Source organism: Struthio camelus, chromosome 5 (assembly GCF_040807025.1).
Source record: "Struthio camelus isolate bStrCam1 chromosome 5, bStrCam1.hap1, whole genome shotgun sequence".
Taxonomy (NCBI): Eukaryota; Metazoa; Chordata; class Aves; order Struthioniformes; family Struthionidae; genus Struthio; species Struthio camelus.
In genome coordinates, this window is record NC_090946.1 from 34896140 (window position 1) to 34920227 (window position 24088).

The 24088-nt window shown below is 41.0% G+C and overlaps 1 protein-coding gene across 3 annotated transcripts; it reads right to left on the minus strand.

The window, feature by feature from the left end:
• Window positions 1–1153: 1153 nt before the first annotated feature.
• TRAF6 (TNF receptor associated factor 6) lies at window positions 1154–22700 on the minus strand. 3 transcript variants are annotated; one of them, XM_068945510.1, is made up of 7 exons: window positions 22603–22700; window positions 14988–15312; window positions 8288–8438; window positions 7581–7739; window positions 6579–6650; window positions 5112–5189; window positions 1154–4196 (listed from the first exon to the last, which is right to left on the minus strand). In XM_068945510.1, the coding sequence occupies exons 2-7, from the start codon at window positions 15281–15283 to the stop codon at window positions 3315–3317; spliced, it is 1638 nt and encodes a 545-aa protein (XP_068801611.1). In that variant the 5' UTR covers window positions 15284–15312; window positions 22603–22700; the 3' UTR covers window positions 1154–3314. The 3 variants fall into 3 exon arrangements, with proteins under 3 accessions (XP_068801611.1, XP_009686741.1, XP_068801610.1); XM_009688446.2 differs by lacking the exon at window positions 22603–22700 and adding an exon at window positions 20303–22502; XM_068945509.1 differs by lacking the exon at window positions 22603–22700 and adding an exon at window positions 15398–17576.
• Window positions 22701–24088: the final 1388 nt, after the last annotated feature.

Consider the following 24088-nt stretch of genomic DNA (forward strand, 5'->3'; position numbering starts at 1 on the left):
AAAGAATGGAACTGGTTCAATCCCCATATTACTTCAGATTTGTTTTAGAGACAGTTCTCAAGGCTGCATACGATTCTGCTTCCATTCAAGTATTTCTTGTTGTTATACTCAATCCAACATAGTATAATGATTTCTCAAAAGAAGAGATCAGATTAGAGGAACATAAGAAAAAAAAAAAAAGCGGCTGTTTCACTGAAAATATATTTTCACACAGGCTGTCTTACCGCCAGCCTTAAAGTTTGAATAAAGGATAGTAGGACTACATCTGAGATAGTAACAATCTAGAGTCATAAGTTCTTCCATTAGCTGGAAATGACGTTCTTACCTGTAAGAGAAAGCTCTGGAACTGCAGTTAAAATCAAGAGTAGTCTGGAAGGTGGGGGGAGAAAGAGGAAAGTCAAACAACAAGATGAATAAACCTTTCGTTAACACTTACAATTTGTCAAGACAGAAAAGTTTTAATTGATATTTAGCAAATTAGCTATGAAAGTTTTTAATGCAAAACTCTGGCATTATAGTAATTTGGCATCATTCAGAGGTCTTCCTGGTAATATTAAGATACAAAACCAGTAAAGTAGCAGCAGTGACTAAAGCATTCATATTACTGTGGTCAATACAGTATTATACATACACTAGCTTTCTATTTGCTATTGGGTTCCGCTATTGTACAGTATTAACCTGACTCACTTAAACACCGAAACCTGCCACCGAACAGAGTTTCCTCCCCAGTAAGAATTACATCAGAACTAACATAAGGCTCAAAGCAAAAATTCAGCTTCTTGTACTTGAAGGTTTGTGATGCAAAGCTTCAAAAGGAAAGTATTAATGCACTTAGTGGATCTTGGTAATATACTCTTAGGATACGGACTAAGAGCATTTTAAATATCACTGAGGTTGAGAAAGGGACTGAGGCAGGAATAAGCTCTCAAATTACCTATTTTTTTCTTTCCTTCTCCTGAAAAAAGGAGAAGCTTAGTAGTCTTTGAACATCTTGGGGAAAAAAACCCAGAGAACTAACAGCCTGAAAAAGATTGGAGAACTAAGATACAGTGTCAAGAACCGCTTTCTGTATTTACTGGAGCTGGGCACTGTGACATATATTAAAAGCCCTTGGTTAGGGATGGTTTAACTACTAAGAATGCTGTAACCAAAGACACTCCCAAACAATTCAGCTATTACGTTGAGTCTATTCCATGTAACAAACTACTTAAGACATAGTTTTAAAGCATGATCTTTCTGTATTTTGAGTAATGTACACTCATCTGTCTTCTAAATCCACAGAATTAGTCTAAATAAAATTGACTAAGTCAGTCAGTGACTGTCTGCATTTACCATTAGCCACAAAGTTCAGGTTTCAGTAGTGCAATATTCCATTGAACATAATCTCCCTTCAATTAATAGGCTCCATCCGCAAAATAAATTTTATTCAGCTGGATATGATGAAAAAAGTGGTATGTTGCATCCTGGATTTTTTGATCTCATGCAGGTAAGCAGAGAACCCTCCCAAATCAATATATTATAATGCTCTTTCATTGGCCTTGTATGTATTAAATATGCACTTTCCTGACTGATGATCCTTACTGGATTGCCTACGTGGGGTTAAATACCCAGGATGCTTTCAGTATCTTTCCAGTTGCAGTGTCTTAAGCCTTTCGATTGTTTCACTAGTTTGGAGGAATAATGGAGAACATATGCTTACGTATGGCTTAATTCTTTCTTCTGTATCTGACTGTGTACTTAAGTTACAGGATGAACAAATTCCACTCCCCTCCCCCTTTTAAAGGTAAAATTCAGAATTTTACCAGCACCATGATAAATTAAAAACTTGTTATTAGCACCAATGACCTTGAACTATTCAGCTTTGACTAGTCAAAGCGATCATGTATATAGCATACAAACACTCAGTATAGAAAAAAGTAATACATACAATTTCAGGAAGCCTATGAATTCTTTAAATAGCACAGGGGGGTTGGACTAGATGATCTCCAGAGGCCCCTTCCAACCTCAACCATTCTGTGATTCTGTGAAATCTAGTGTTTGGTAAATGGGACAGTATGGAAGCCAGATTTTTTTTTTCCTGGAGAGCAAACAGGATTGCAACTTCTCCCTCACACTAACCAGAAGGCTTTTCTTCCCCTTCAAAATGTTGAAGGTGGCCCAGCTCCTATTGCCAAATGGGACAGAAAAATACCCATGACACTTGGATGTTGATATGGCCAGCTGTCCACTGCAAATTAATAGGACACCACTCTAAGTCACCCAGAACACCACGGAATCACTTGAACAAGATGCAATTTTATGCCACAAGTTCAACTTTGGTGCAAATTCAGGTTTGATCAATGGTTTAAAAAAAAACCACAAAAACTGGAACATCATATCTAGGTGAAAAGTCTGGAAATGTTTAGCATCAAGAGGAGGTCCTACCAGCACAGAAGTATCCTAGCCTAACGCTAAACAATCTCTCTAGCAACATTGATTGATGTTGTTGGCCTGGAACACACACTTACGAAAAGATTGGTCAAATAAAGAGAACTTGGGGGTTCCTTTCAGACCACCTTACACGTTTCTTCAGTGAACTCAACTCAGAGTCATTTAGCCTCCTCCACAACACTACCACATGTCTTTCAGAAATTCTAATGTCAACTCTACATCAACATGCAACTTCCTGAAGCTAACTTCACAGGAGAGAAGGGTCACAGCTTATCTCACTTTTGGTGATGTTGACAAAGCCTTAACCTGATTTAAGATTTCAAGACAAGCATAGCCAATTCAAAATTATTGCTGAGTCAATATAGCAACCATCTCGACTCCAAGGCAAAACTTCCCCGAGTTCTGTAAAACAAAACAAAAAAAACCCCGAACCCTCAGCTTTATTAATTTAGCTATTTCTCTGCTACAGCACGGGTACATCCATACCAAGGCACTGAGGCACAAAGGTTTACAGGTCTTTTCTGATATGACTTTTGTTTCACCAAGCAGAGATGTCCAGGTACTTCAACAGGATTCTTTTGCAGGCAACTAAGCTTTGATTATTAACAATACTTCATGTAGTTAGCTTGCTACAGAAGTAGCTTTCTACATTAATAGAGAATGATAAGTAATATTTAAACACATGACCTCAGAGGAAAAAAAAAAATAGTGTACCAGTGACCTCTAGTTCAATTCAGGTGAAGATCAACTATGTTAGCTTGCAGAGTGACACTGAATCTTATGCTCTTTTACACATTTAGTCTATATAGACTAGGAAGCATGCTTGTAATCTGTGGCTGAAGAACATGACCAGCGGCTCCATTCCTTTGGTTATGGCTTTCAGGTTAAACAGTCCCATCAGTACTGCGAGCTTGAAATCCTTCTCTGCGGAGACTGTTTAAGTCTAGACGTGTTAGAACTTCACAGCGCACCAGAAGAGTATCATCCTTTACAAAGGTTCTTTGCTTCAAGGTTTGTAGGTGCATGAAAGTCACATAACCAAAACCTTTGGGATTGCGGTGAATTGTTGGTCTCTGGAAGGCTAGTAACTCCGGCTTGGCTTCCATTACTTCTTCATGATTCTGCCTTTCAGGTCCTTCTGACTGATCCAAAATAGAAAGTCGTATAGTGCCTTGGAAAGGCCAAGGCAGATGGCTGTCATATTCTCCTTGCATAGTGTGGACAAACAGAGATATAAAGTTAGCACAGCGCTGAGCGTTTGGTAATTGGATGTGTAGCCGCAAACACAGCTTGTAGCCAGGTTTTCCAGTATAGAAGCCAGGACTGTGCATCACAACAGGTCGCTCTTCTTCCTGGGCTTTCTGAAGTCCACTGAAGTTCTCAATCTTCCAGATGTAAATACCATTACATTGCTGTGCCTCCATTTCAGTAATTTTTCCCTCCAAATTTCGGATAGTACGTTTGAGTTCAGCCATGTGAGTGTTCTGAGTCTCCATTTTAGCAATCAGTTCTCTGATTTGGTGATCTTGTCTTACCAGACGACCTTCCAGCTGCTGAATAGTTTCTTTGAAGTTTTCGACTTCAGGATTACAATCATATGGGGCAGATGAGACACGGGAGAAGAGGGTATGCTCAAAGGGTAGGCCATTGATAAAGGGTACACGATTCGCAGCAGTAACATGGATATTTTGAAAACTCTGAGCCATCATTCTCATGTGAACCTGAGTGAACTCTTGCATATGTCGTGCCAGCTCATTCCTCTGCATCTAGAATTTAATGAGATGGGGCATTAGGAACATATGAAACATTATCTGCAATCACAACTTAAAGCTAGCTCTAGAGAAAACTAAACTACTGTTTGTTTCTCACTTCTATTATGGGAGAAAAACTGGATTGTCAATCAAGGACAGATTGTCAATAAAGGACAGACAATGGGACAAAGTAGCATTTTACCAATGGAAGGCTCCAAATTTAAGACCACCAAATGAAACAAATGGACAAATGAAAAAAGAAGTTCAAATGCCAGTAGGCAACTATTGTTTAACTCAGAATAGTGGCAGGGTGAAAAAGTGTTAGGATTCCTTCAGCGATAAACATGTATTCAGTGTTTCTTCTGTGTTCTAAATCAGCATTGAATTCCCTTCACTGAACTGCTGAAATGACTGCAGAGTTCCAAACATAAAGGGTTATGAGAACTGACAGAGGAAAGGATGAAGAGAAAAGATTCACTCTTAGAAAGAGTTATTGCATAACTACAATGAAGAACATCCAAATAAAACAATTTTAAAATTTAATCTAGTTTAGAGCATTCTCAAGTTTCCTTCATTGAAATTTAAGAGCCACGAATGTATTTGGTTGCAACTTTACAAGAAATGTTAGAAGTTACTTTATTGGCTTGAAAGCTGAGATACACTCACAGATTACCACAAATAGTACATCAAACTAATCATCCACAAAGACTTTTTTACATTTAAGAACTTTTGAAAAGCACTGTATCAGGCCAACAAGGAGTGTTTTAGAATCAACAACAACAACAAAAAAAACCTCAAACCAACCAAGCACACAAAAAACCCCACCACCCACCAGCCTAAATACTCAGTGATTTGTGAATGAGACCACAGTAGCAAAAATATTTAAAAAAATGCAGAAATCTGCAATGAATGGTTCTGATAAAGGCTTACCTTTTCAGGACACCCAAAGGCACTGTAAAAACATGGTACGGGGGCAGTAGGACAATCATTATCATAATGGTTAGGCATCTAAAACAGATCAGACATGAAGTTAATTTTCCCATCAAGGGTATTCTTACAATATCCTGAAAGACTAGCGCTAAATGGACACCGAATAGGCGTCTGAAGTCAGATCAGTTATTCTTGTATCATTTCTCAAAGAAATGAGGAAGTTTTGAACAAAAACATTAGCTAACAAAAACAAATTGACATCCTCCTTGTATATGCTCTAACACTTCATTGCCTTTGTTCTCACATTAGGGATCAGGTTTTCTTGCTATGATACAAGCCTTTCGATTCTAGCCTATCTGCAAGCTAGATCACAGTTCATTTCCTTCCTGTCTGTAGCCCTATTTTCACATACTTAAAAATAGTTCTCTCTGATAATTATCCTCTTCCATCAAAAGCTCAAGTTACTTCAGTATTTCTATTCTATTCAATATTTCAATATTTCTTATGGTCCATGTTTTCCAGCCCCTGTTATCTCACTGCTCTGGATCCTCCCTATCCTTCCCCACTCCAAAAGCTGGGCAGCTTCAGCTGAGGCGTTATAAACCCTAGGCAGAGCAAAGGATAATTCTGGGTTTTATAGATGAAATGCCTCTTTATATAAGAGGCCAGTATGTTTGCCTTGTTTAAATATCATGATGAAATAGAATACAAGCTTAACACAGGTTATCTACTACTTTGAAATAACTGCTACCCAGTTTAGCATTCTCTGTTCCATATTTTGGCAGGTCATTATTCTGCCTAATGACAGATTTTAGCCTTTGTCTTTACTGAACTCAACCCTGTTTTTTTCAGACTAGTTCCCCAATTTGACAAGATCATTCTTTATCCTAACCCAGGTCATTAGCATGGCTGCCATCCCATCCAAACAGGGACAGGCTGCAAATTAAATAACACTTGTCATTTTCCTGTCAGTGAAGTAAGTTATTATTGAACATAAATAATAATGACTATTACTATAGTAATAGACTAGCAGAACTCTACCTGGCATCTACTGTTTGGCAGTGAACTATTCATAGCTAATTTCCAACAGCAGCTTTCCAATTACACACACTCTCATTCTGTCCAAATCAAAGTCTTGTCTTCAAATGTCAGTCAAAACCTCAAGCAGCTGTTTCTTGATTCAAGATCAGAGACATGCAGCATAGATCCTATCACAAAACAGTATACCTCAACAGTGCAATCTGCAGTAAGAAATCCTACAGGTTTGCTAGACTGCAATTGTATCCAAGAGCAGCATTTAAAAGAACCCTACACGTGCAAGGATGCAACTTTTTTCAAGAGAGAACAAGAGAGAGATTTGTTTGCTAGCGGATAAGCTGTTTCTTTAAGTTTAATTTGAGGTTAAGGCAGCAACGTAAATACAAAATATCTGACCCAGAGAAGACCCAGAGAAAGGTTGTCTCTTACCTGCTCTCTGATGAGCACTGTATTACAATATTCACAAAATACGTTGGCTAGTGGACAGGTTTGGTCATGAAGCTTAATTATCAAACAGAAAAAAAAAAGGAAAGAAAGAATTAATAATATTATATATGGATAACTTAAAAGAATGCTGGTCATCTCTGCTGAGATGATCAATTTTTAAGTTTCAAATTTTGCATTTCACTGAATTTAACTGTAGGGAAAAAGAGACAACTCCCTTACCCTGAACAGCACATTTTCTATACCTCCTGTTTTTTCCTGGTCTCATGCCAAGAAATTCAAAAAGATGCAGAAATTTTACTTCCTAAAGCTCTTATGTTCCAAGGAGTCTGAATTTAGCTAGATATTTCTAAAGTTCACATTCAATTGAAGTGGAAACATATTAAAGGTTTTATTTTTTTTTTTGGATTGCTGGAACGTATGGGGTATCTTTGACAACTCAAAAATATTGTATCATATACTTAAAATAAACTTAATAGCCCTTGAAATAAAAGACATCCATTTAGGAATAAAGAAATAGAAGCTATAAAAGGAAAGGGCTGTGCCCAGCATCACCCAGATAAAAAACACAAGAGCTAGGAGAAGAATTCAGAAGTGATCCTGGCCTTGTGCGTTAGCGGATTCCTCCCAAAAGATGCATCTCTTGCCCTTTCTGCCGGCAGAGAGGCAGAACAAACTGTAAATGCAAGATACTGCCCTGCTATTTTGGGAGTAGATATCGCCCTCTCCGATGGTCAGGCCAAAAATCAATGGCCCTTACAGCAAGCCTTTTGACACCACAGCGTTCCCAAAAGCAGTGTATCTAAGCACAGTCCTCTCCCCAAATTTCACCTGTCCTAGACAAACATCCTAGAATTCACAACTTCTCACCTGTGCAGCACAGAAAGCTCTTCTAGATCAAAAACTTTTTTTTTTTTTTTTTAAACTGATGCTGCATTTACAATCAAGAACACACGGAAGGAGGTGAAAGATGCTCTTGTGAAGTACCTCTTTATCTTCGTAAGCCATAGACATGGCACAGTTTGGACAACAGACTTGACGCCTTGGACACTCCTGCGTCATGTGCTCTTTTAGGTGGTTCTTCTGGAAGGATCCTTGGCACTGAGGGCACTCCACAGTGGAGAAATCGCACTGCAGCTGGTGGTCCTGAACAAGGGCAAAAGAAGGATTTGACACTACAGACAGGTACTAGCCTCTCAACCGTCCAAGAGGAACATAAACAACTTGAAATCTTTCCTTCATGCAAACGCTTACATCCTTATGGTGACTTTACTAACTAACGGCCTGTCAGTGTCCCATGACTAAGATGAGGACTTTATGCACCCAGAACTTTAACAGCAGCATTATGATTACCCTTAAAACTTGGTGTATTATTTTCCAGAACAAATAATTATTTCAACTAATATATCTGACTGCTTTGAGGGAATATGCAACTGACTTTAGGGAACTTGTGTGCAGTACAGACCCAGCTGATGCAAAGGCAAATAAGAATGATCCTAAAGACCAAAGTGTATTAATATAATTTTTCATGCACTATGATGTTCACTTGAGAATGACCTAACTACAGTTACACACGTCTTAAAAAACAGTTGTAGGCTTGAATGAACAATGTTTGAATCAGCATAAACAGGTATCAGGTATGACCACTACTAGGTTACCTTGAAATTTCAGTTGCTCAAGAAAACAATTCTCACCTCCAAATGCCTCAACTCCATCTTCATACAGCAGCCCTTGTTGGGACACCTCACCATTAAAGAAAGGATTTCCCGTTTAGCGAAGTTGTCAGGGAAAAGTTGATTTTCAAGCAGAATTTCATTGTCTACTGGACATTTATGGCCTGCATCTCTACAACGCACAAAGGAAAAAGATGGAGACAAGGCAAAAGAGAGTCCAAATTTTCTTTGCCCTTAAATTAAGATAATTTTACACTATCAAGACATCTGTGACCAAATTATTACACATAAAAACAGTCTTTGAAAATAATGGCATTTATGCAGCAATTACCAGAAACCATACAATGTAAATCAGAGAAACTGCCAATATACAATTTTCACTTGAGGCGGTACTATTGTAATCCAGTACTATTCTAATTTAGTAGTTTCTACTTGGACAAATGCCCTGACGGATACTCTGGAAATAAACTTGAGGAGGATATAGAGAAGCTGAAAACTTAGGGTCCCATCTCTGTAAATACTTCACACAGCTCAAACATCAAAGAAATAGTCCTTTAAAGATTCTTAGACCTTCTCCTTTCTTTTGCTCTTTATAAACATCTCATTTTGTTACAACAATCAAGCTGTTCATACCCAAGACAGAAGGCAGAGGACCTCTTTCTTCCAGATTCATTTCGTCTGTTTGACGGAACGTTTTGTATAGCCCATTTCCCTGTCTCTGTTTTAAAACCACTGGATCTGTTGGCCCCCCTTCAATCTGTGTATTTCTGCATAGCAAGAATTACTGAGAAGGTGACATTAAAACTATGAAACGGCACTGGATATGGGATCAGGTATAGTATCTGATGCCATTTTAACAGCAAACTGGACGTTCCAGGCTGGTGAAAGTCGAATCTGACGGTGAAGCATAAGTGCATGCAGCTCGCACAGGGGAAGTAACAGACTGTGACACTTTGTCAAGTTCTGTCTACCTGCACGTAAACATGATAATCATCACAAATGGAATCAAAAAGGGACACCCTCCCCAAATTTTCCTTAAAAAAAAAAAAAAATTACAGAATCAGTGGTTGAGGTTGGAAGGGACCTCTGGAGATCATGCAGTCCAACCCCCCTGCTCAAGCAGAGTCACCTAGAGCACATTGCCCAAGATTGTGTCCAGACGGCTTTTGAATATCTCCAGGGAGGGAAACTCCTCCACCTCTCCGGGCAACCTGTTCAAGTGCTCAGTCACCCTCACAGGAAAGAAGTTTTTTCTTATGTTCAGACGGAGCTTCCTGTGTTTCAGTTTGTGCTTGTTGCCTCTTGTCTTGTCGCCGGGCACCACGGAGAAAAGCCTGGCTCCATATCTTCCCTTCAGATGCTTATTGAATTGATCAGATCCCCCCCACAATCTTCTCTTCTCCAGGCTGAAGAGTCACAGCTCTCTCAGCCTTTCCTCTAAGAGACTGGAGCATATCTCACATATCATCTTCATAGCCCTTTGCTGGACTCGCTTCGGGAGCTCCATGTCTCCCTTGTACTGGGGAGCCCAGAACTGGACACAGTACTCCAGGTGAGGCCTCACCAGGGTTCAGTAGATGGGGAGGATCACTTCCCTTGACCTGCTGGCAATGCTGTGCCTATTGCAACTCAGGATACCACTGATACCACAAGGGCCATGCAAGGGCTCACGGTCAACTTGTCCACCAGGACCCCCCAGGTCCTTCTCCACAGAGCTGCTTTCCAGCAGGTCACTTGCCAGCCCATACTGGTGCGGGAGCTTATGCCACCCAAGGTGCAGAACCCTGCACTTCGCTTTGTTGAATTTCATGAGGTAATATTATGCCATATTAGCTCATTTCTGAAAGCAGTAAGTCAACATACACAACTAAATAATATAGTTAAGGGGCATGAGGGATTAAAGTCTCTGAGCTACAGTAGTAATGGAAAATAGCGATAATATGGAAAAATACATGGGGTGGAAAAAAGTCAGAGAGCATCTGTGGTGCAAAGATCAAAGGCCAGATCATTCTTTCTGCTTGCAAGGGTGAAGGGAAGCAGAACCTAGTGGGCTGCAGAGAACAGGAGCGAATTTGTGTTCTCTGTTGGATAAGGAAATAATTGGTCAGCAACTCCTTTATTAGCAATGCTGCAAGAGGAAGTGGGGGTAAATCTTAGACTTTAGAAAGAGACAATGAACTTCCTTTCCAGGGCTTTGCTCTTAAGAGCTAATTTGCCACAAGTCTGACAGTCAAACTCCTAAACAAATGGAAAAAAAGAAAATTCATCAAATTCACACCATTTCATCTCGTAGCTCCCTCAGCAGCGTGCTGATCTTTGTCACAACCCAGAAACCTTCCCTCAAGTCACCCTTGTTGTCAAGTAACCAGTTGTTACAGGTATAATTTGGTTACAAATATCCTACTTAGTGAAGTTTATGGAGAGCTCAGTAAGACAAGACAGCAGCCTTACTTCTACATGCATAAGGTAACTATGTTTAATAATAGCCAACAATAGATTAATTTTTAACAATGACAACTGGATCTCCAGTTTAAATGACTACCAGTCTGAGGTTAAAATAGGAATGCCTAAGGCTGCTTAGATCTAACTACAAAGAAGATGCTGTAAATTTCCGCATCACAGAACTGAGTTTATGCACTTCAGTTCTAATTTACATTGCATGCTGTTATTCCCCAGTGGAGGCTTTCCTATGTGGGAATTATTCATCAGGGTGAGCTCTGCCACAATCAATGGTACCTGTGAAACAATGATAACATACTATTAAATGCAATGAATATTCATGTAATTCCACTGGCAATTTAGTTACAGATATGAAAAGTAAAGCCAGAATAATCCTCTTTGAAGAAGAGTGTTCCATGTTTTTAGCAACTGAGCAGCTTAACCCAGAAGCAAAACAGCAGGCAGACAGCTTAGCTGCAGGCATGCAGGTTGTTTGATGAACTGCTCGCACCCAAGGCTCCCCTGGCTCCCCCACTTGCTCATCTGATAACAAAGGGTCAGACATTTGGTGAGTCCTGCTACAAGCCCTAAATTAGCTTTGACGTAAGACACAGGAGAAGAAAGACTAGAGAGAAATTTAGTTAGCTATGGCATCTGAACTTAGTTCTTCTAAAATTTCCAACAAAACATTTTGTGGACAGTAATATTTGTAAAGTTCTACTTGCAGTTACTTAGGTAGGCAATCATCTTTGCTACTGTGACTGATCGAGCTTTACAGTACTTAAGACAACTTTACTTAAAAAGATGCCAAGGCTTTCTGAAAAGCAATCATTTGTTGTGATCAAGCCCATCTGGACTAATCAGGTACCGCTTGTGACAAGACTGAAGCTTAAAAAGCATTTTTTTGGCAATTAAAAGCTCTTTAGAAAAATCTTCCTAGTTTCAGGCACAGCTTCTTCAACACGGACAATTACAGCCAGTACCGCTGTGTGCCTAAGCCACAAGACGACTGAACAATTACTCAACAATTACTTGCCCACCCGCTACCATTTTCATTCCTTAATCTCGGTGTTCTCTCAGAGCAGACAGTGGGGAAATGAGGAAGTAAAACGGAAGCAATTTTTTTCTTGATCAAACAAAGGCTGTGACAATCCCTTAACAAACAAGTAATACTTAACAATGTAAAAATCATTGTCCATTCTCATTTTATTTCTGCACAAGCTTCTCAAAGACATCAATCAATATTGTACTGTAGGCATCACATACCCTGAATTAATATCCCAACCCACGGACCTCAAACCTCCAGTTCAGCCCTTCCACTTAAAGGAGTCTGGCATTTAAGCACTCTGCTCTACTTTCACAAGTACTCACTCAAACTGCACTTTAAAGACTGATTTCGGTGGGGAGCGAGGCAAAATATTTGCTATTAATTAAACATCTGAAATATCACAGTGATGATCTATAGTCTCCAAGATGAAGAAAACCCTTGCCACCTGTGTTCAGTACTCACTGAAACAGTTAACACTATCCATAGAAAGAAGAGAAGTAAAAAGAGGAAAGGGTGTAACACAAGTAAGAGCTTCTGGTTATTAACACTGTTTACAGACCTGCAAAAGCTCTGTTAATTTAAAAAGGAAGAGAAACCATTTCCCATGCCTGAGGTTTAAGAAGAAAGTTTTTCTACCAGCTATGAGATACGCTATGTTCTGAGCACAAACTTACTGTAGTTCCTCACTTAAGGATTGTGGTAAATTTTAACTCATGAGCATCATTTTGCAGCTCATCATCAGAAGCAGAAGAATTAGAAAACAATATCACCTTAGATACTAAGATTATGAAAGGCTGGAAGCAAGGGACCCTTTGCGGGTAACTTCGAGTTTAGTTATTCTCCCCGTCCCCTTTTAAAGCTAGGAATTTGGTGCCTTTGAAGTGATTGGTAACTAGATATTTCTAAAGCTCAACACAGTTAAGCACTGACTGATTTATCTTCAGAATTTACATTATGCTCCCATGAGAAGGTTTAAAGATTTCTTATTTTTTCTTTCTTCCACAAATTCCCAAGTTAAAGGAGCAGATAAAAACTGCTATTGCCAAGAAATACTGCAAGCTCGGAGACAGCAGTTAGGGACTTCCAAATTTAATGGCCTTCATTAGCACAAAAACCTACTTCTGTGCTTACAAGCATATAATATTATGTCCAATAACCTCTTGAAAGAATTTAGTTTGGAACATGCAAAACAAAGGCTAGAAAGTGCTTTGTTTAAACTGCTTGTGCCTAGGCAATAGCACATACACAGTCATAGCCAACAGGTTTAGTATTGCTTTTGTCTTACTCTGTGCCCTGAGCTGACCCGAATTCCACTAAACAATGCAACTGGGCAAGGCCTGACTTATTTGTTGAAGTAGTAGTAATGTCATGAATGAGGCACGGGACTACAGGTGGGGAAAAAAGGGTGATGCCATGGTACGGTTCCTGGAGTACTAATCCTCTCTTAGCTTCCTCAGCAGATCCAAGGGACAGGCACTTTTCACAGGTGAAACATTCTACATTTTCTAGATAACAAAATGTCACCCTTTTCTCAAAAACATTGATTAAATTAACGTCAACAAGAACTGTGCTTGCAAACAAATGCAATAAAGTTGTGCATTTCCTAGAGAGGAAAACAACATACTCTTTTGCTATCATAAGTAGGGAATGTAAAATTAAGTTCATCTTTCTATACCCAGCTCCAATGCTTTCCTTCTTGATCGAAAAAGGATGCCATGAAGAAACATTGTCTGCATCGGACACAACAATGACAGAAGCTACAGAGAAGCCCACAAAACCACAAAATACTATATTCAGAGAACACATTTGCTGGCATGCCATTAATTTATGTGAGCTACAAATGCTGAACTATGGATAAATGGAATAGAGCTACATATAAGTGGAATGGAAAATCATCAAGAAAGCACTATCCATTTTGCATGCTAAAAAAATAAGTGCCCGGAAAAACAACGTTGTAAGGCAGGGCTGAAGGCAATTTCATGATTTTATGCACAAAGGTGTGAAAAGTAAGGGTGGAAATTAACTAATTCTGGCATTTTCTGATTTAAATATACAGCTTCAGAGCTCTAAGAACTGCAATGGTCTTATAAATGCAGTACAGTAGGAGTATTTAAAAAAGAAAACAAATGAACAAACCAATTTCATTATGAGGGTTACATACAGAATTCACTCTTTAGATTTGTACCGAAGAACTGTGACATTTGAGCTAACAGAGCAATGGAAAAGAAAAATTCTGGCTTATGCTTGGGTGAAAAAACCCAGCATATTACAGCATAATATCTAACCTGTCAATGTGTTCCAGTCCTTGCTGACACGAGTGAGACGATGACTACTGTATTCCAGGTTTGAGGGAAGCACAGGGGAAACCTGCCACTGAACCTTCCTCCCTCTCTCAACCATTCATTTTTACCAGCTCAGCCTGTTCTTCTCTTGCATATCTCACTCCCACTCCCCTGCCTACCACCTAATTTCCCCTCCCAGCTCTTTGCTCCAGACTATTCCCTTATTACTTCTTTTAAGTAAAGCTACTTTCTCTCCTTCAGCCCAGCAAGCAAGCATGCGATTGCTAGGGCAGAACAGAAAGCAGGAATTGCTGCATCTGCACCAAGAAACCTTGTTGTCCGTAGTTATTAAAAGAAACAATCATAAAGAAAGGTCAGCTTTCATAACCCTGGGCTGTGGTTGGAATTCATCTGGAGGATTTGGCTACCAGATCAAATTTTTTTAATTTAAGGTTTGCTCAGTCAAAATTTTATACTCATAACCTGGGTGACTTTGGATAAATGGCAAAATACTTCATGCTCTTGCAACCTCCACTGTGTCAAGAGCTTACTTTTTAGGATCTTCACAGGAAGGTTACACAGTATGCCATCCCAGAAGGATTCTTTTTAAGAATTTGCTTTTAATCCCTTAAAGTAACTTATTTCTTCTTAAACAAGTTTTTAAGAAAAAGTATTAACATATTTATTTTTATTTATTGACCAAGGGAGACACTTGGTCAAAGTAAGTCTGGCAAAGAGACAGATATTACTGTTAGATTAAAACTCATGATATTTTGGCTATACATGGTGTTTATTAGACAGCATCTTGAATGCATTATAAATTGAAGGAGCAGCATCACTATTCACTGATGTGCACCTTAGTAAGTTCTGTTCAGTTTACATTGTCTTTAAACTGTCCTACTTTGTCAAGTGAATTTCTTCTAAAAAGCAATTTCCACAATTTTTCCTTTACCTTATTGATTTGACAATGCAGCCTTTGCAAAAGCGGTGTCCACATGGTGTCTGCACTGCTTCCCGAAGAGCCATCAAACAGATTGGACATTCATATTTACTTTCCAAGGGTGGATCAAACTCCACATCATATCCTTGAGTTTCCTCTGTGAAAGAGCTTGGAGGGTTTCCAGCCCCACTGCTGACGCTTACACTATCTTCTTTTGCTCCCACGCTGCAGGCGCTGGCCATGGCTGCACAGCAGCCACTTTCCAGGTCTCGGGCTCCGCAACTGTTATCGCTGTGTAGCAGGCTCATAGTAGCTAATCGAGTATCACTCAAATGCTCTGCAAGATGACAAAAAGATGCATTAATTTCAAATATTCCAAGACCTTGCTTTCCAACCAAGAACAAGTCATTTCTACTTCTGACCGGAAACACTGGAAAATAGCACCGGCTGCAGATATGGTTCTACCCAAGATAACTGGTTTTGTTTTGTCCCAGTTTCTCTGTCATGTATCTTTTTACATATCTTGTGATACAGAGGAAAGAGCACCGCATCCTGTCAGCTGAGTTCAAACACAAACATGCACACCTTTCTGCAGTCTCCTTCATCTGACTACCTAGTTTCTGTAAATTGAGGAATATTCTCTTTCCTGGCTATGTTTAGTCAAAATGAGTCTTTTCCCTTTCCATATTCCATACGGAGAAGTATTTCCATACTTCTAAAGAAAACACAGATAATTTGCATGAAAAATGTGATACAAAGCCAAGTTTTATTGGATGAAGATAGTTTAATTTCATATTTTCCTTGCAATGAATAAATGCTATTTAACATTTTTTGTACAGAAGGATTTGTGGTATAGGTTTCAAGTTATTTGCTAACACCAGTTTAGGCGCAAGCCTCCAAATAAAATGCAAGTCCAGATAGCCCAAACAAGGAGACACTGTGCTGTAAATGCAATGCACATATACGGCAATGTTGATAACATTTAAAAACTGTCAATAGGATGTTGAATTGAGTCAGAATCTACACGTGAGAGAAGGGTAATATTTCTACAGCTCTAAAAGCTATCCACAAACTAATAGTATGCAAATGACTTTCTTGCTTTCCTGTCTTTCTTTCAGCACAGCTGGGAGGGAGGACAGGAGGACACGACTGTAAAAACAGAAAACAAAAGTCACATTTCCCTGAGGAGGAGCAAATGGCATAACAAAGCCAGTTTTTAGAATACTGCTTACAAAGCAGGTTGAACTCATATTTGTGAGATGAACAAGTGCTGGTATCCCCCACGCTAACTTTTCTACACGGAATGAGGGAACCGCCATAAAGAAAAGTTTAAACAACAATTTTGTCATCATCACAAACATTTTCTTAGCCGAGTCCTCTTGTAGTCAGTTTTCTATAAATGACACTACTCCGAAACACAGAGGTCATCCAGAGGCACAGCGCGAGGCAGTACGAGCAGACTGAGGGTTACGAAGTCAGGCATGCAAAACCCGGTGCCCACCAAGCCCACATTTGATCTTTTGCACAGACAGAGGGAAATCTAAGATTAATCACGATTTGAACGGTAAGGGTTGTTGTCCTGTGACGTACTACCTGCAATTTACAGCAACGGGGGGCAGGAAGGGGGTGCAGAGCTGAATGAGGAAGGGTTAAGGTGATCACAGCCTCAAGGAACTGAACTTTTCCCCTTTATCAGATCTCTAACATAACAAGTCATTTTATCATTTTCCTATTTGTGAACACGTTGTTACATAGGGAGTTTTATTTGGCTATTTATTTTAAGATATCTGAAGATCAAATCAACAGAAACGTTGATCTCACAAAGCCTCAACTCCTATTTACTGGAAATATCCTCTGAACACATGCAGAACTATAGAAGTGCGCTTCAGATCACCTTCATGCTAAACAACCTTAGCTATAGCAATACTGCCCATGCATCTTTGAGGTGTTTTTTCGTGTTTCTAGTTAACTCGGAAAAAAAAAAAAGTAGATCTACCCAACCAAAAAAAAAAAAAAAGGCAATGTTACCATATTAGGCCAGTTAGAGCTGGAATCAAAACAGAACTTTTACGATGATGTAAATATGTAACTGCATTTTTTTTTTTAGAGGTGTGCAAAGGTATGAGAAATATCTGAAGAGTTGTGTTCCTAACAAGTACCATTGAGAGAAAGTCACAACCCACAGTTTGATAATCTGGCATTGTACTAAACCAGTCAGCAATGCTTACTTTATACAGAAATAATTCTAGAGCAGAGCTGTCTAGAACTTTGTCCAAGGAGTAAAGTTTACGTCTGTTCCTTTTCTCTGTCCCCCATTTATTATCCCTACACATTATCTAGCAGAGTAGGCTTTATAATCAAGACTCCTAAATGTAAGAGCCATACAAACTAAACACCAAAGAACTTCTCAGCAGTTGCCTGAAGCACAATCCAAGAACTGTGAACTTAGTGCCCCGGAACTGAGCAGCCCCCCAAATTACTTAGAATGGAAACAGATGAATCAGGAGACAGAAAAATTTAGAAAGGTGCTCTAGGAAAGAACAAATTTGGAGACTGCCATAGGTAGGTTTTCTTTCTCTGGAGAAAAAAATTGTTTCCACGGTTAAACTAACATAATTTTTACCTGACAGCAGCCACAGATGTTGATTAATCCACAGGCTATATTTTGTGAAAGAAATCACAGGAACTCAGTTTGGGCCGATGGAGTAAGAATGTTGGCATGTTAGGACACCAGAATCCACAGACCAATCCAGATCTGAAAAATTCACTTTATTCTAGAGAATAAATTCTAGAGAAATGTGTGTCCCATTAGCAATGGAACAAAGGAATTCAGGAAGTAGAAAAGAGGAAAATATCATAGCTTTTCCAAAATTCAGCTATCACGTTCATTGCAAAGTGCAGTGATTGCAAGTCTCTTCCTTAAAAAAAAAAAAAAAAAAAAAGAAAGAATCTATTTGAAATACTATTCTTATAAGGAAGAAAACAGGATCTGACTCAGTATAATCTTAATAGCTGTAGATTTAAGTGCTGTGCAAACAGTGTTCTCTTTCCCCATTTAAATTGTTCCTACAGACAGGAGCAGCTATGTACATTCAGTTTACGGAAACAAAAATCACATACCAGACTCATTTTAATGACTGAGTCAGTGCAACCAGCCAGCATCCCTGTCTCATGCAAAAATTCCCTTATTCAGGGACGCACTCCACTCTTACGTGGAGCTTTTTGTCTGCATATAAGCAATGGGTTCACAAAAAGGAGTGCAAGTATCATTGCCTCCTTTTTATAGATAGGGACATTCAGGGACAAAGATGCAATTTAAGCAAGGTGATTAAGAGACAGATTCTGAACTCTGCTCATATGTCAAATGGAATACGTAATAGGATTCTTCCTACTACATGGCTCTATTTCATCTCATCTATGAGGGGGAATCCTCCTCCCCACAAACATATTTATCGGTGCGGGGCAAGGAACACGGGTTCGAAAATCCACAATGCCACTAGACTAATAACCAAAGCCTGATTAATCCACCATAGCTTAAAAGTTGCTCACAAGCTGTAGCTATTTCAGTAGGAATTTTCTGTTTCTTGTTGCAGAGCAGGCGACCTGTGAGCCTACTGTAGCAGTTTTACAAGTTCCTCTCCTGGGGAATTTAAAAAAATTTCAAGCTAGGAGAAGAGGCTATATTTAAAGTAAAACCTGTTTAGGTTTTGTATATCCTAAATTTCATGTCAACTTGCTACACCTTCTTCTTCATTATAAAACAGATTACCAGTGAAGTAAAACTTAACAAACATCCCCTGAAAACCACATCAGTTTTTCTTCCTACTGATAAGAGTTATTCCTCTTTGTCAGTGCTGAACAAAATTGGTCTAGTCAAATATATCTATACGCAAATATTAATTTATAACATCTTGCTATGCCAGAGGCTCTAGAATTTATCCATGTTTGACACTGATAGTGTGATGCATTAACTATTTCAGCAGTTTCTTCTATGAATGTTTATGTTTGGACAACTTAAAACCAAGCAGCTTTCACTTCAAGGAAATCTGAAATTAAACTGGAGCATTACATGGTGATTTTTCCCTTTGGTACTGTAAAGTTTCTCAGGCAGAGCCAGCCTGAAAGGTAAGCTAGGAAGTCCCACTCGAGTGGCTCAGTAGCCAGACAGTGGGTTTTAGCTTGCAATACGGGGCTAGCATTCCTCTCCCAAAGCCCTGGGACCCGCAAAGGCTGGGGTCTCCTCCCAAGGCAGCAGTTTTGTATCATTTGACAACAGAAAGGAAGGTGCTTTCCAAGCCAAATGGTAACGGTCAGCATTTGTTTGATCATCGTTTATTCTGCAGGAACCTGGAACGCCTCTGTCTCTAAGGAGCAAACCTTCATATTCAAAAACCAGGCAGGACATAGCTAAGACTACATGGAGCTCCCACACCACTCTTCTGACTTTAAGGTCAAACCATAACAAAACATTTCTTCAGCAAGCAGCCTGTGCTATGGTGCTATTTACTGTGTTGCATTACAAAGCGATTAGGTTAACCTGCGATATCACAGTCAGGCCAGAACAGCAAACGCCTGCAAGAATAATGTACCTCACGATTCACAAAAAACAATTTCAAAACAGAAACTCACTAAAAAACATCCATATTTTAAATTACTGTGTGCAGTAAAAGTCTGCATTCTGACCTGTAAAGTCTCACAGTATAATGAAGTTTAGATGAGTCTTTTACAGATTTTCATGCTCCACCTAAGAGTCACAGTATTAACCCAGAATCTTTTCTAAATCAAAAACCTATTACTGGTACCAGAAGATATCTTCTGACTGCCTGGGGAGTTGCACTTTAATTAGAGTAACAGGGAAGGTCTAGGAGTACACACTGTATTCTCTTCACACTGAAATATGAAATGATATTTTTATGCACTTGGCAAAGGTGAAGGAGCACCACACAGAGTACATAGGTACTATAAAACAGAACTTTTTGCATAACAATCAGTAATATTAAATACAACTGATTTCCACATTATCTCTTTCTAATAACATTCATGCTGAATAGCCATATAAATAAGAAAATCAGTACAGAAGACCACTCCAAATACCTGTCCTTATTTAAGCTCATAAGGAAACTGCTTTCAATCTGGCCTGCACACAGCCAGCAGGGGGCAATGTCTTCAATGCCACAGCAACAGAAACCTAACTGGCAAAACTATTCTCTCCTTTTCCTGCCTCATTAAGAACAGCTTTGTACATACAGATTTCTGGGTCATGAGACTGAAAGACCAGTGGAGTGACTTTGGATGATTTGTTTATGAAGCAATCTTGCAATGCTTACTCCCAAGCACATTAATCAACAGTCTACCGACATCTGATAAGCGCCATGCCCAGCGGTGTTTGTATTTATCCACTTCGTAACCATCTTCAGCTTGGCTCCATCTATGGAGAACACATAAAGTGATGCAAGTTCATGTTAATTACTATGGATAAAATACCTTCATTTCAAAGCTGCCAAAGGGCTAGACAAGCAAAAGCAATAGGAGATTCAAGTAGAATTCATAATTGCAAAGAACAAATTCTGTTTTCTTATAAAAGCCTACAAGCACGTTCCAAACATTTTCTTGAGCTATCGACTTTTTTTTTAATGTAGTAACTGTTAAGATTTCCAGGCCTCTTGGCTAACCACTATAGTTATTTAAAGTTTTTAGGGTCACATGTCAAACTAATAAGAATTTGGCATTTGCTTGGAGAAGATGCTGTCAGTCTTTTGTCATATATGTATTTGTATGTTTAAGCGTTACTTAGGAGACTACATGGCAGCATATTCCTAGCTATGTATACGTTTTATCCCTTTTAGGTCCTACTTAAGTATGTCAAAACAACTTTAATTGTATTGAGCACTGGAAGTACTATATATTCTGTTTAACATCAAAATATTCCACGAGGTTTTTTCTTGGAAAAGAAAAAAAAGCACAAACCTTTTTTCAACTCAGTGAAACTTCTAGAGACATGTCATTAAAAACTCTTCAGTCAGCAAATACAAGGCAAGTGTTATTAGTGAGAAGAACAATCGTCTCTTCTTTACTTTGGCAGAGACTTTAGCTCGGTGCGCCCATGTTCTGCCTTAGACCCTTAGTGGGAACCACTTAGATGCACACGTTGTGCCTTTCCATGCTCCTCAGTAGGTCTGCTGAGAATTTAAGATGCTGCCATAATGGGGACAAGGCAATCCTTAGGACAGAAAGCAGTTCAGACAGAGGCAAGGAGCCTTCCTCAGACACAGGGTGACTCAGACTAGGTGTACTGATTTCAACAGGACTCGACATATAATTCAACTGGAGCGCACACGCATTTGTAGGACAACAGTCAAAGCTGGAACTTGATAAAAACCCTGGCGGCTCTGCTCTCTGCCATCACAAAAGCAGTATGGCAATGGACAAATGTCATATCAGTTAAGCAAGGCACAGCCTCTTGACTGGACTTAACTACTGCTTGCCTCAATAAGCAGTCAGCTCGTACCTGGCATTAGTAAAATAATTAGTAAAACGTACCTGGGAAAATAAATAGTGAGCTCGGCACACCTTCTGAAACAATTCAATTATTTCTCCTTTTTTCTTTACCTTACATTTACTTCTGTTTTGTTTGACATACACGACCCCCAGCATCTCGTATGATGAGTTTTCACAGCCCAGACCTAAATATTTTTGATGTATCTGCTTACCTCAGCAGCACAGATTAGCTACAAAAAGTTACTTTTCTTGACAGACTATATTCACAATAGTTCAACAAGTGAAGAAAAAGCATGTTCGTCTTCTAACTTTTTCTTTTCATTCTGAAGTGCTAGCAGCCTAAGCGTCTAATGTGTGGGTTTTCCTTTTAATTACATATAGCAGCGCATTTTTAAAACAGAAAGCAGTATGGCTTCAGCTCTTTGCATTCAGCAGCACCTGACTGGACCCCACAGACCTTTAGCTGCTGCAAAAAGCCTAGAGGAAGCACGGACAGCGCAGAAGCATTACGCCTCAAGTGATGTCTGCCATGGAAGTTATCCAAGCGCTGTAACAAGCACACATTTGCGATTTTTGCTCCCCGTGACAGTGGTGGAACTAGTTTTGTGGGCCTCTCCTGCCGGGCAGAGACAGCGCCGCTCGCTTGCAGGTGCTCGTACCAGGGGGTTATGAATCTTATCTGCGGGCTGACGCGCAGCAGAGACCGCCTTACACAAGCCGCTGGCGCTAAGGCGCAACAAAATCCGCGCAGCTCGCGGGCTGCTACGCGACGCGGACAACTCCTCAGAGGGACGCGAGGAGAAACGCTTCAGGGCAGCTCCCAGCGCTGGCTAGGAGGGACACAACGAGCGCACCTTCCTCTCAGCCGCGGCCCGCGCTTCCATCTCCAGCCTGAAAGGACTCGGCGCGACCTGCCTGCAACCGACTGCACTGACGGAAAGCAACGCCGGAGCCGCAAGTTATTCCCGGTTAAACACTAGCGGCAACCAGTCTCTGCCGCGACGGCGAAGCGCTGCCCGCCTCTGCTACAAAGCAGAGTGGCCCCCTCCTCCCCGGCCCCAGCCCCCGGCCCCGCCACGCAGCGCGGCCCGGCCCGGCCCGGCCGCGCCCGCCCCTCCCCCGCACGCACTTGCCGCTGCGGGGCTGCTCCGGGCCCCGCGGCGCCTGGAGCCCGGCGCAGGCAGCGGGAGCGGCAGCAGGTCCCGGCGCAGCCTGCGGGCGCCCCCCGGCCCGGCCCGGCCCGGCCAGCACTCGCCGCCGCCCGTTCGCCGCCGCCCGACGCCACTTCCGCCTTCTGCTCGGCGCCCCGCGGGGCGGCGGCCGCCGGGACGGAGCGGCGGCGGCGGCGGCGGCGGGGCGCGGCGCCCGCGGCAGCGCCCCCTGGCGGCCCGGCGGGGCGGCGGCGGCGGCGGAGGCCGGGGCCTGCCGGCGGGGGGAGCTGCGCCCCCGCCTTGCGTCGCGCTTTCTGGGCGGCAGAGCCGGGTTTAGGAAGCGGGGGCCGCCCCGGCCCCGCCGCGGGGGCACAGCGGGCGCCGGGTTGTCCCCGTGTTGGGGCTGGTGCCGCCGCAGACGAGGCTCTTCGTTGGGGGCACACACACGGCGATACGGAAAGCGCCGGTCCGACGTGCCGAGGCTGCCAGCATCCCTGGGAGCCTTGATGAGCACAGCAAAATGAGGCATTACCTGCGTCTGCCTGCGAGGGGGCTCGCAAACGCAGCAGAGCGGTAGGAATCACCCAAGGCTCCCACGTACCACAGCAAAGAAATGGTTGTATTAAGAACCGCCTATAAATTTAATACTTTGCGGGCTCTTTCCTGGCCAACTGCCTGAATTTCACAGCTGTCCTTTTTCTCCTGCTGAACGGAAGAGCTGTTTGCATGTTTCTTTCGCGATCTGTAAAATGGAAAAAAAAAAAGTCTATAAAAATCATTTATCCTTACACAGCTTTGTAAAACAGATACGCTTAGTTGGAGAATTCTCCATGGTTAAAAAATACTATTTTCCTAACAATCTGTAAGGTGCTCAGAGCACTGATGTCCCCTGTATTTTGATCGGGAATCCAAGGAACTTATCAGGGGAGTTTATTGCAAATCTAAATTAAATTACTTTCTTCAGTGAGGTTTCCAAATCTTCGTGGTTTATCGCAAGCTTAGGCCCGTAGTCATGTGTATTAATGCCCACATTGTAACACAAAATAATGCAGAAAAGCTTTTTTCCACTTGGTGGTGCCAGGTGCACAGGGAAAACAAATTCCAGCACTGGATCTGTGCCGCTCAAACTGTGGGGCAATTATGCTCATATGGACATAAGGCACAGCCGTAGCTGTAGCAATCTGAGATCAATTAAAACCTTTACTTGCCTGTAGCATCCCTAGAAGACAATACTTTTTCAAGGTGATTTCCTGGGTGCTTTGGAAGTAAACCATTTGTCTATGCTTACATACGCCCAAGTGGCTCTTTTGCTAATCAAGTTGCTGCCGATATAGTGCTGGCTCGTTTGCACTGAAGCTCTGGCTCCCAGAAAATGGGGCAAGTAGCCAGCTACCTGGGTAAAGTTTCAAATAAGCACCTCAGAGGGAGAAATTTGCCAAACTACTTCTCAAATAGCCCCAAATC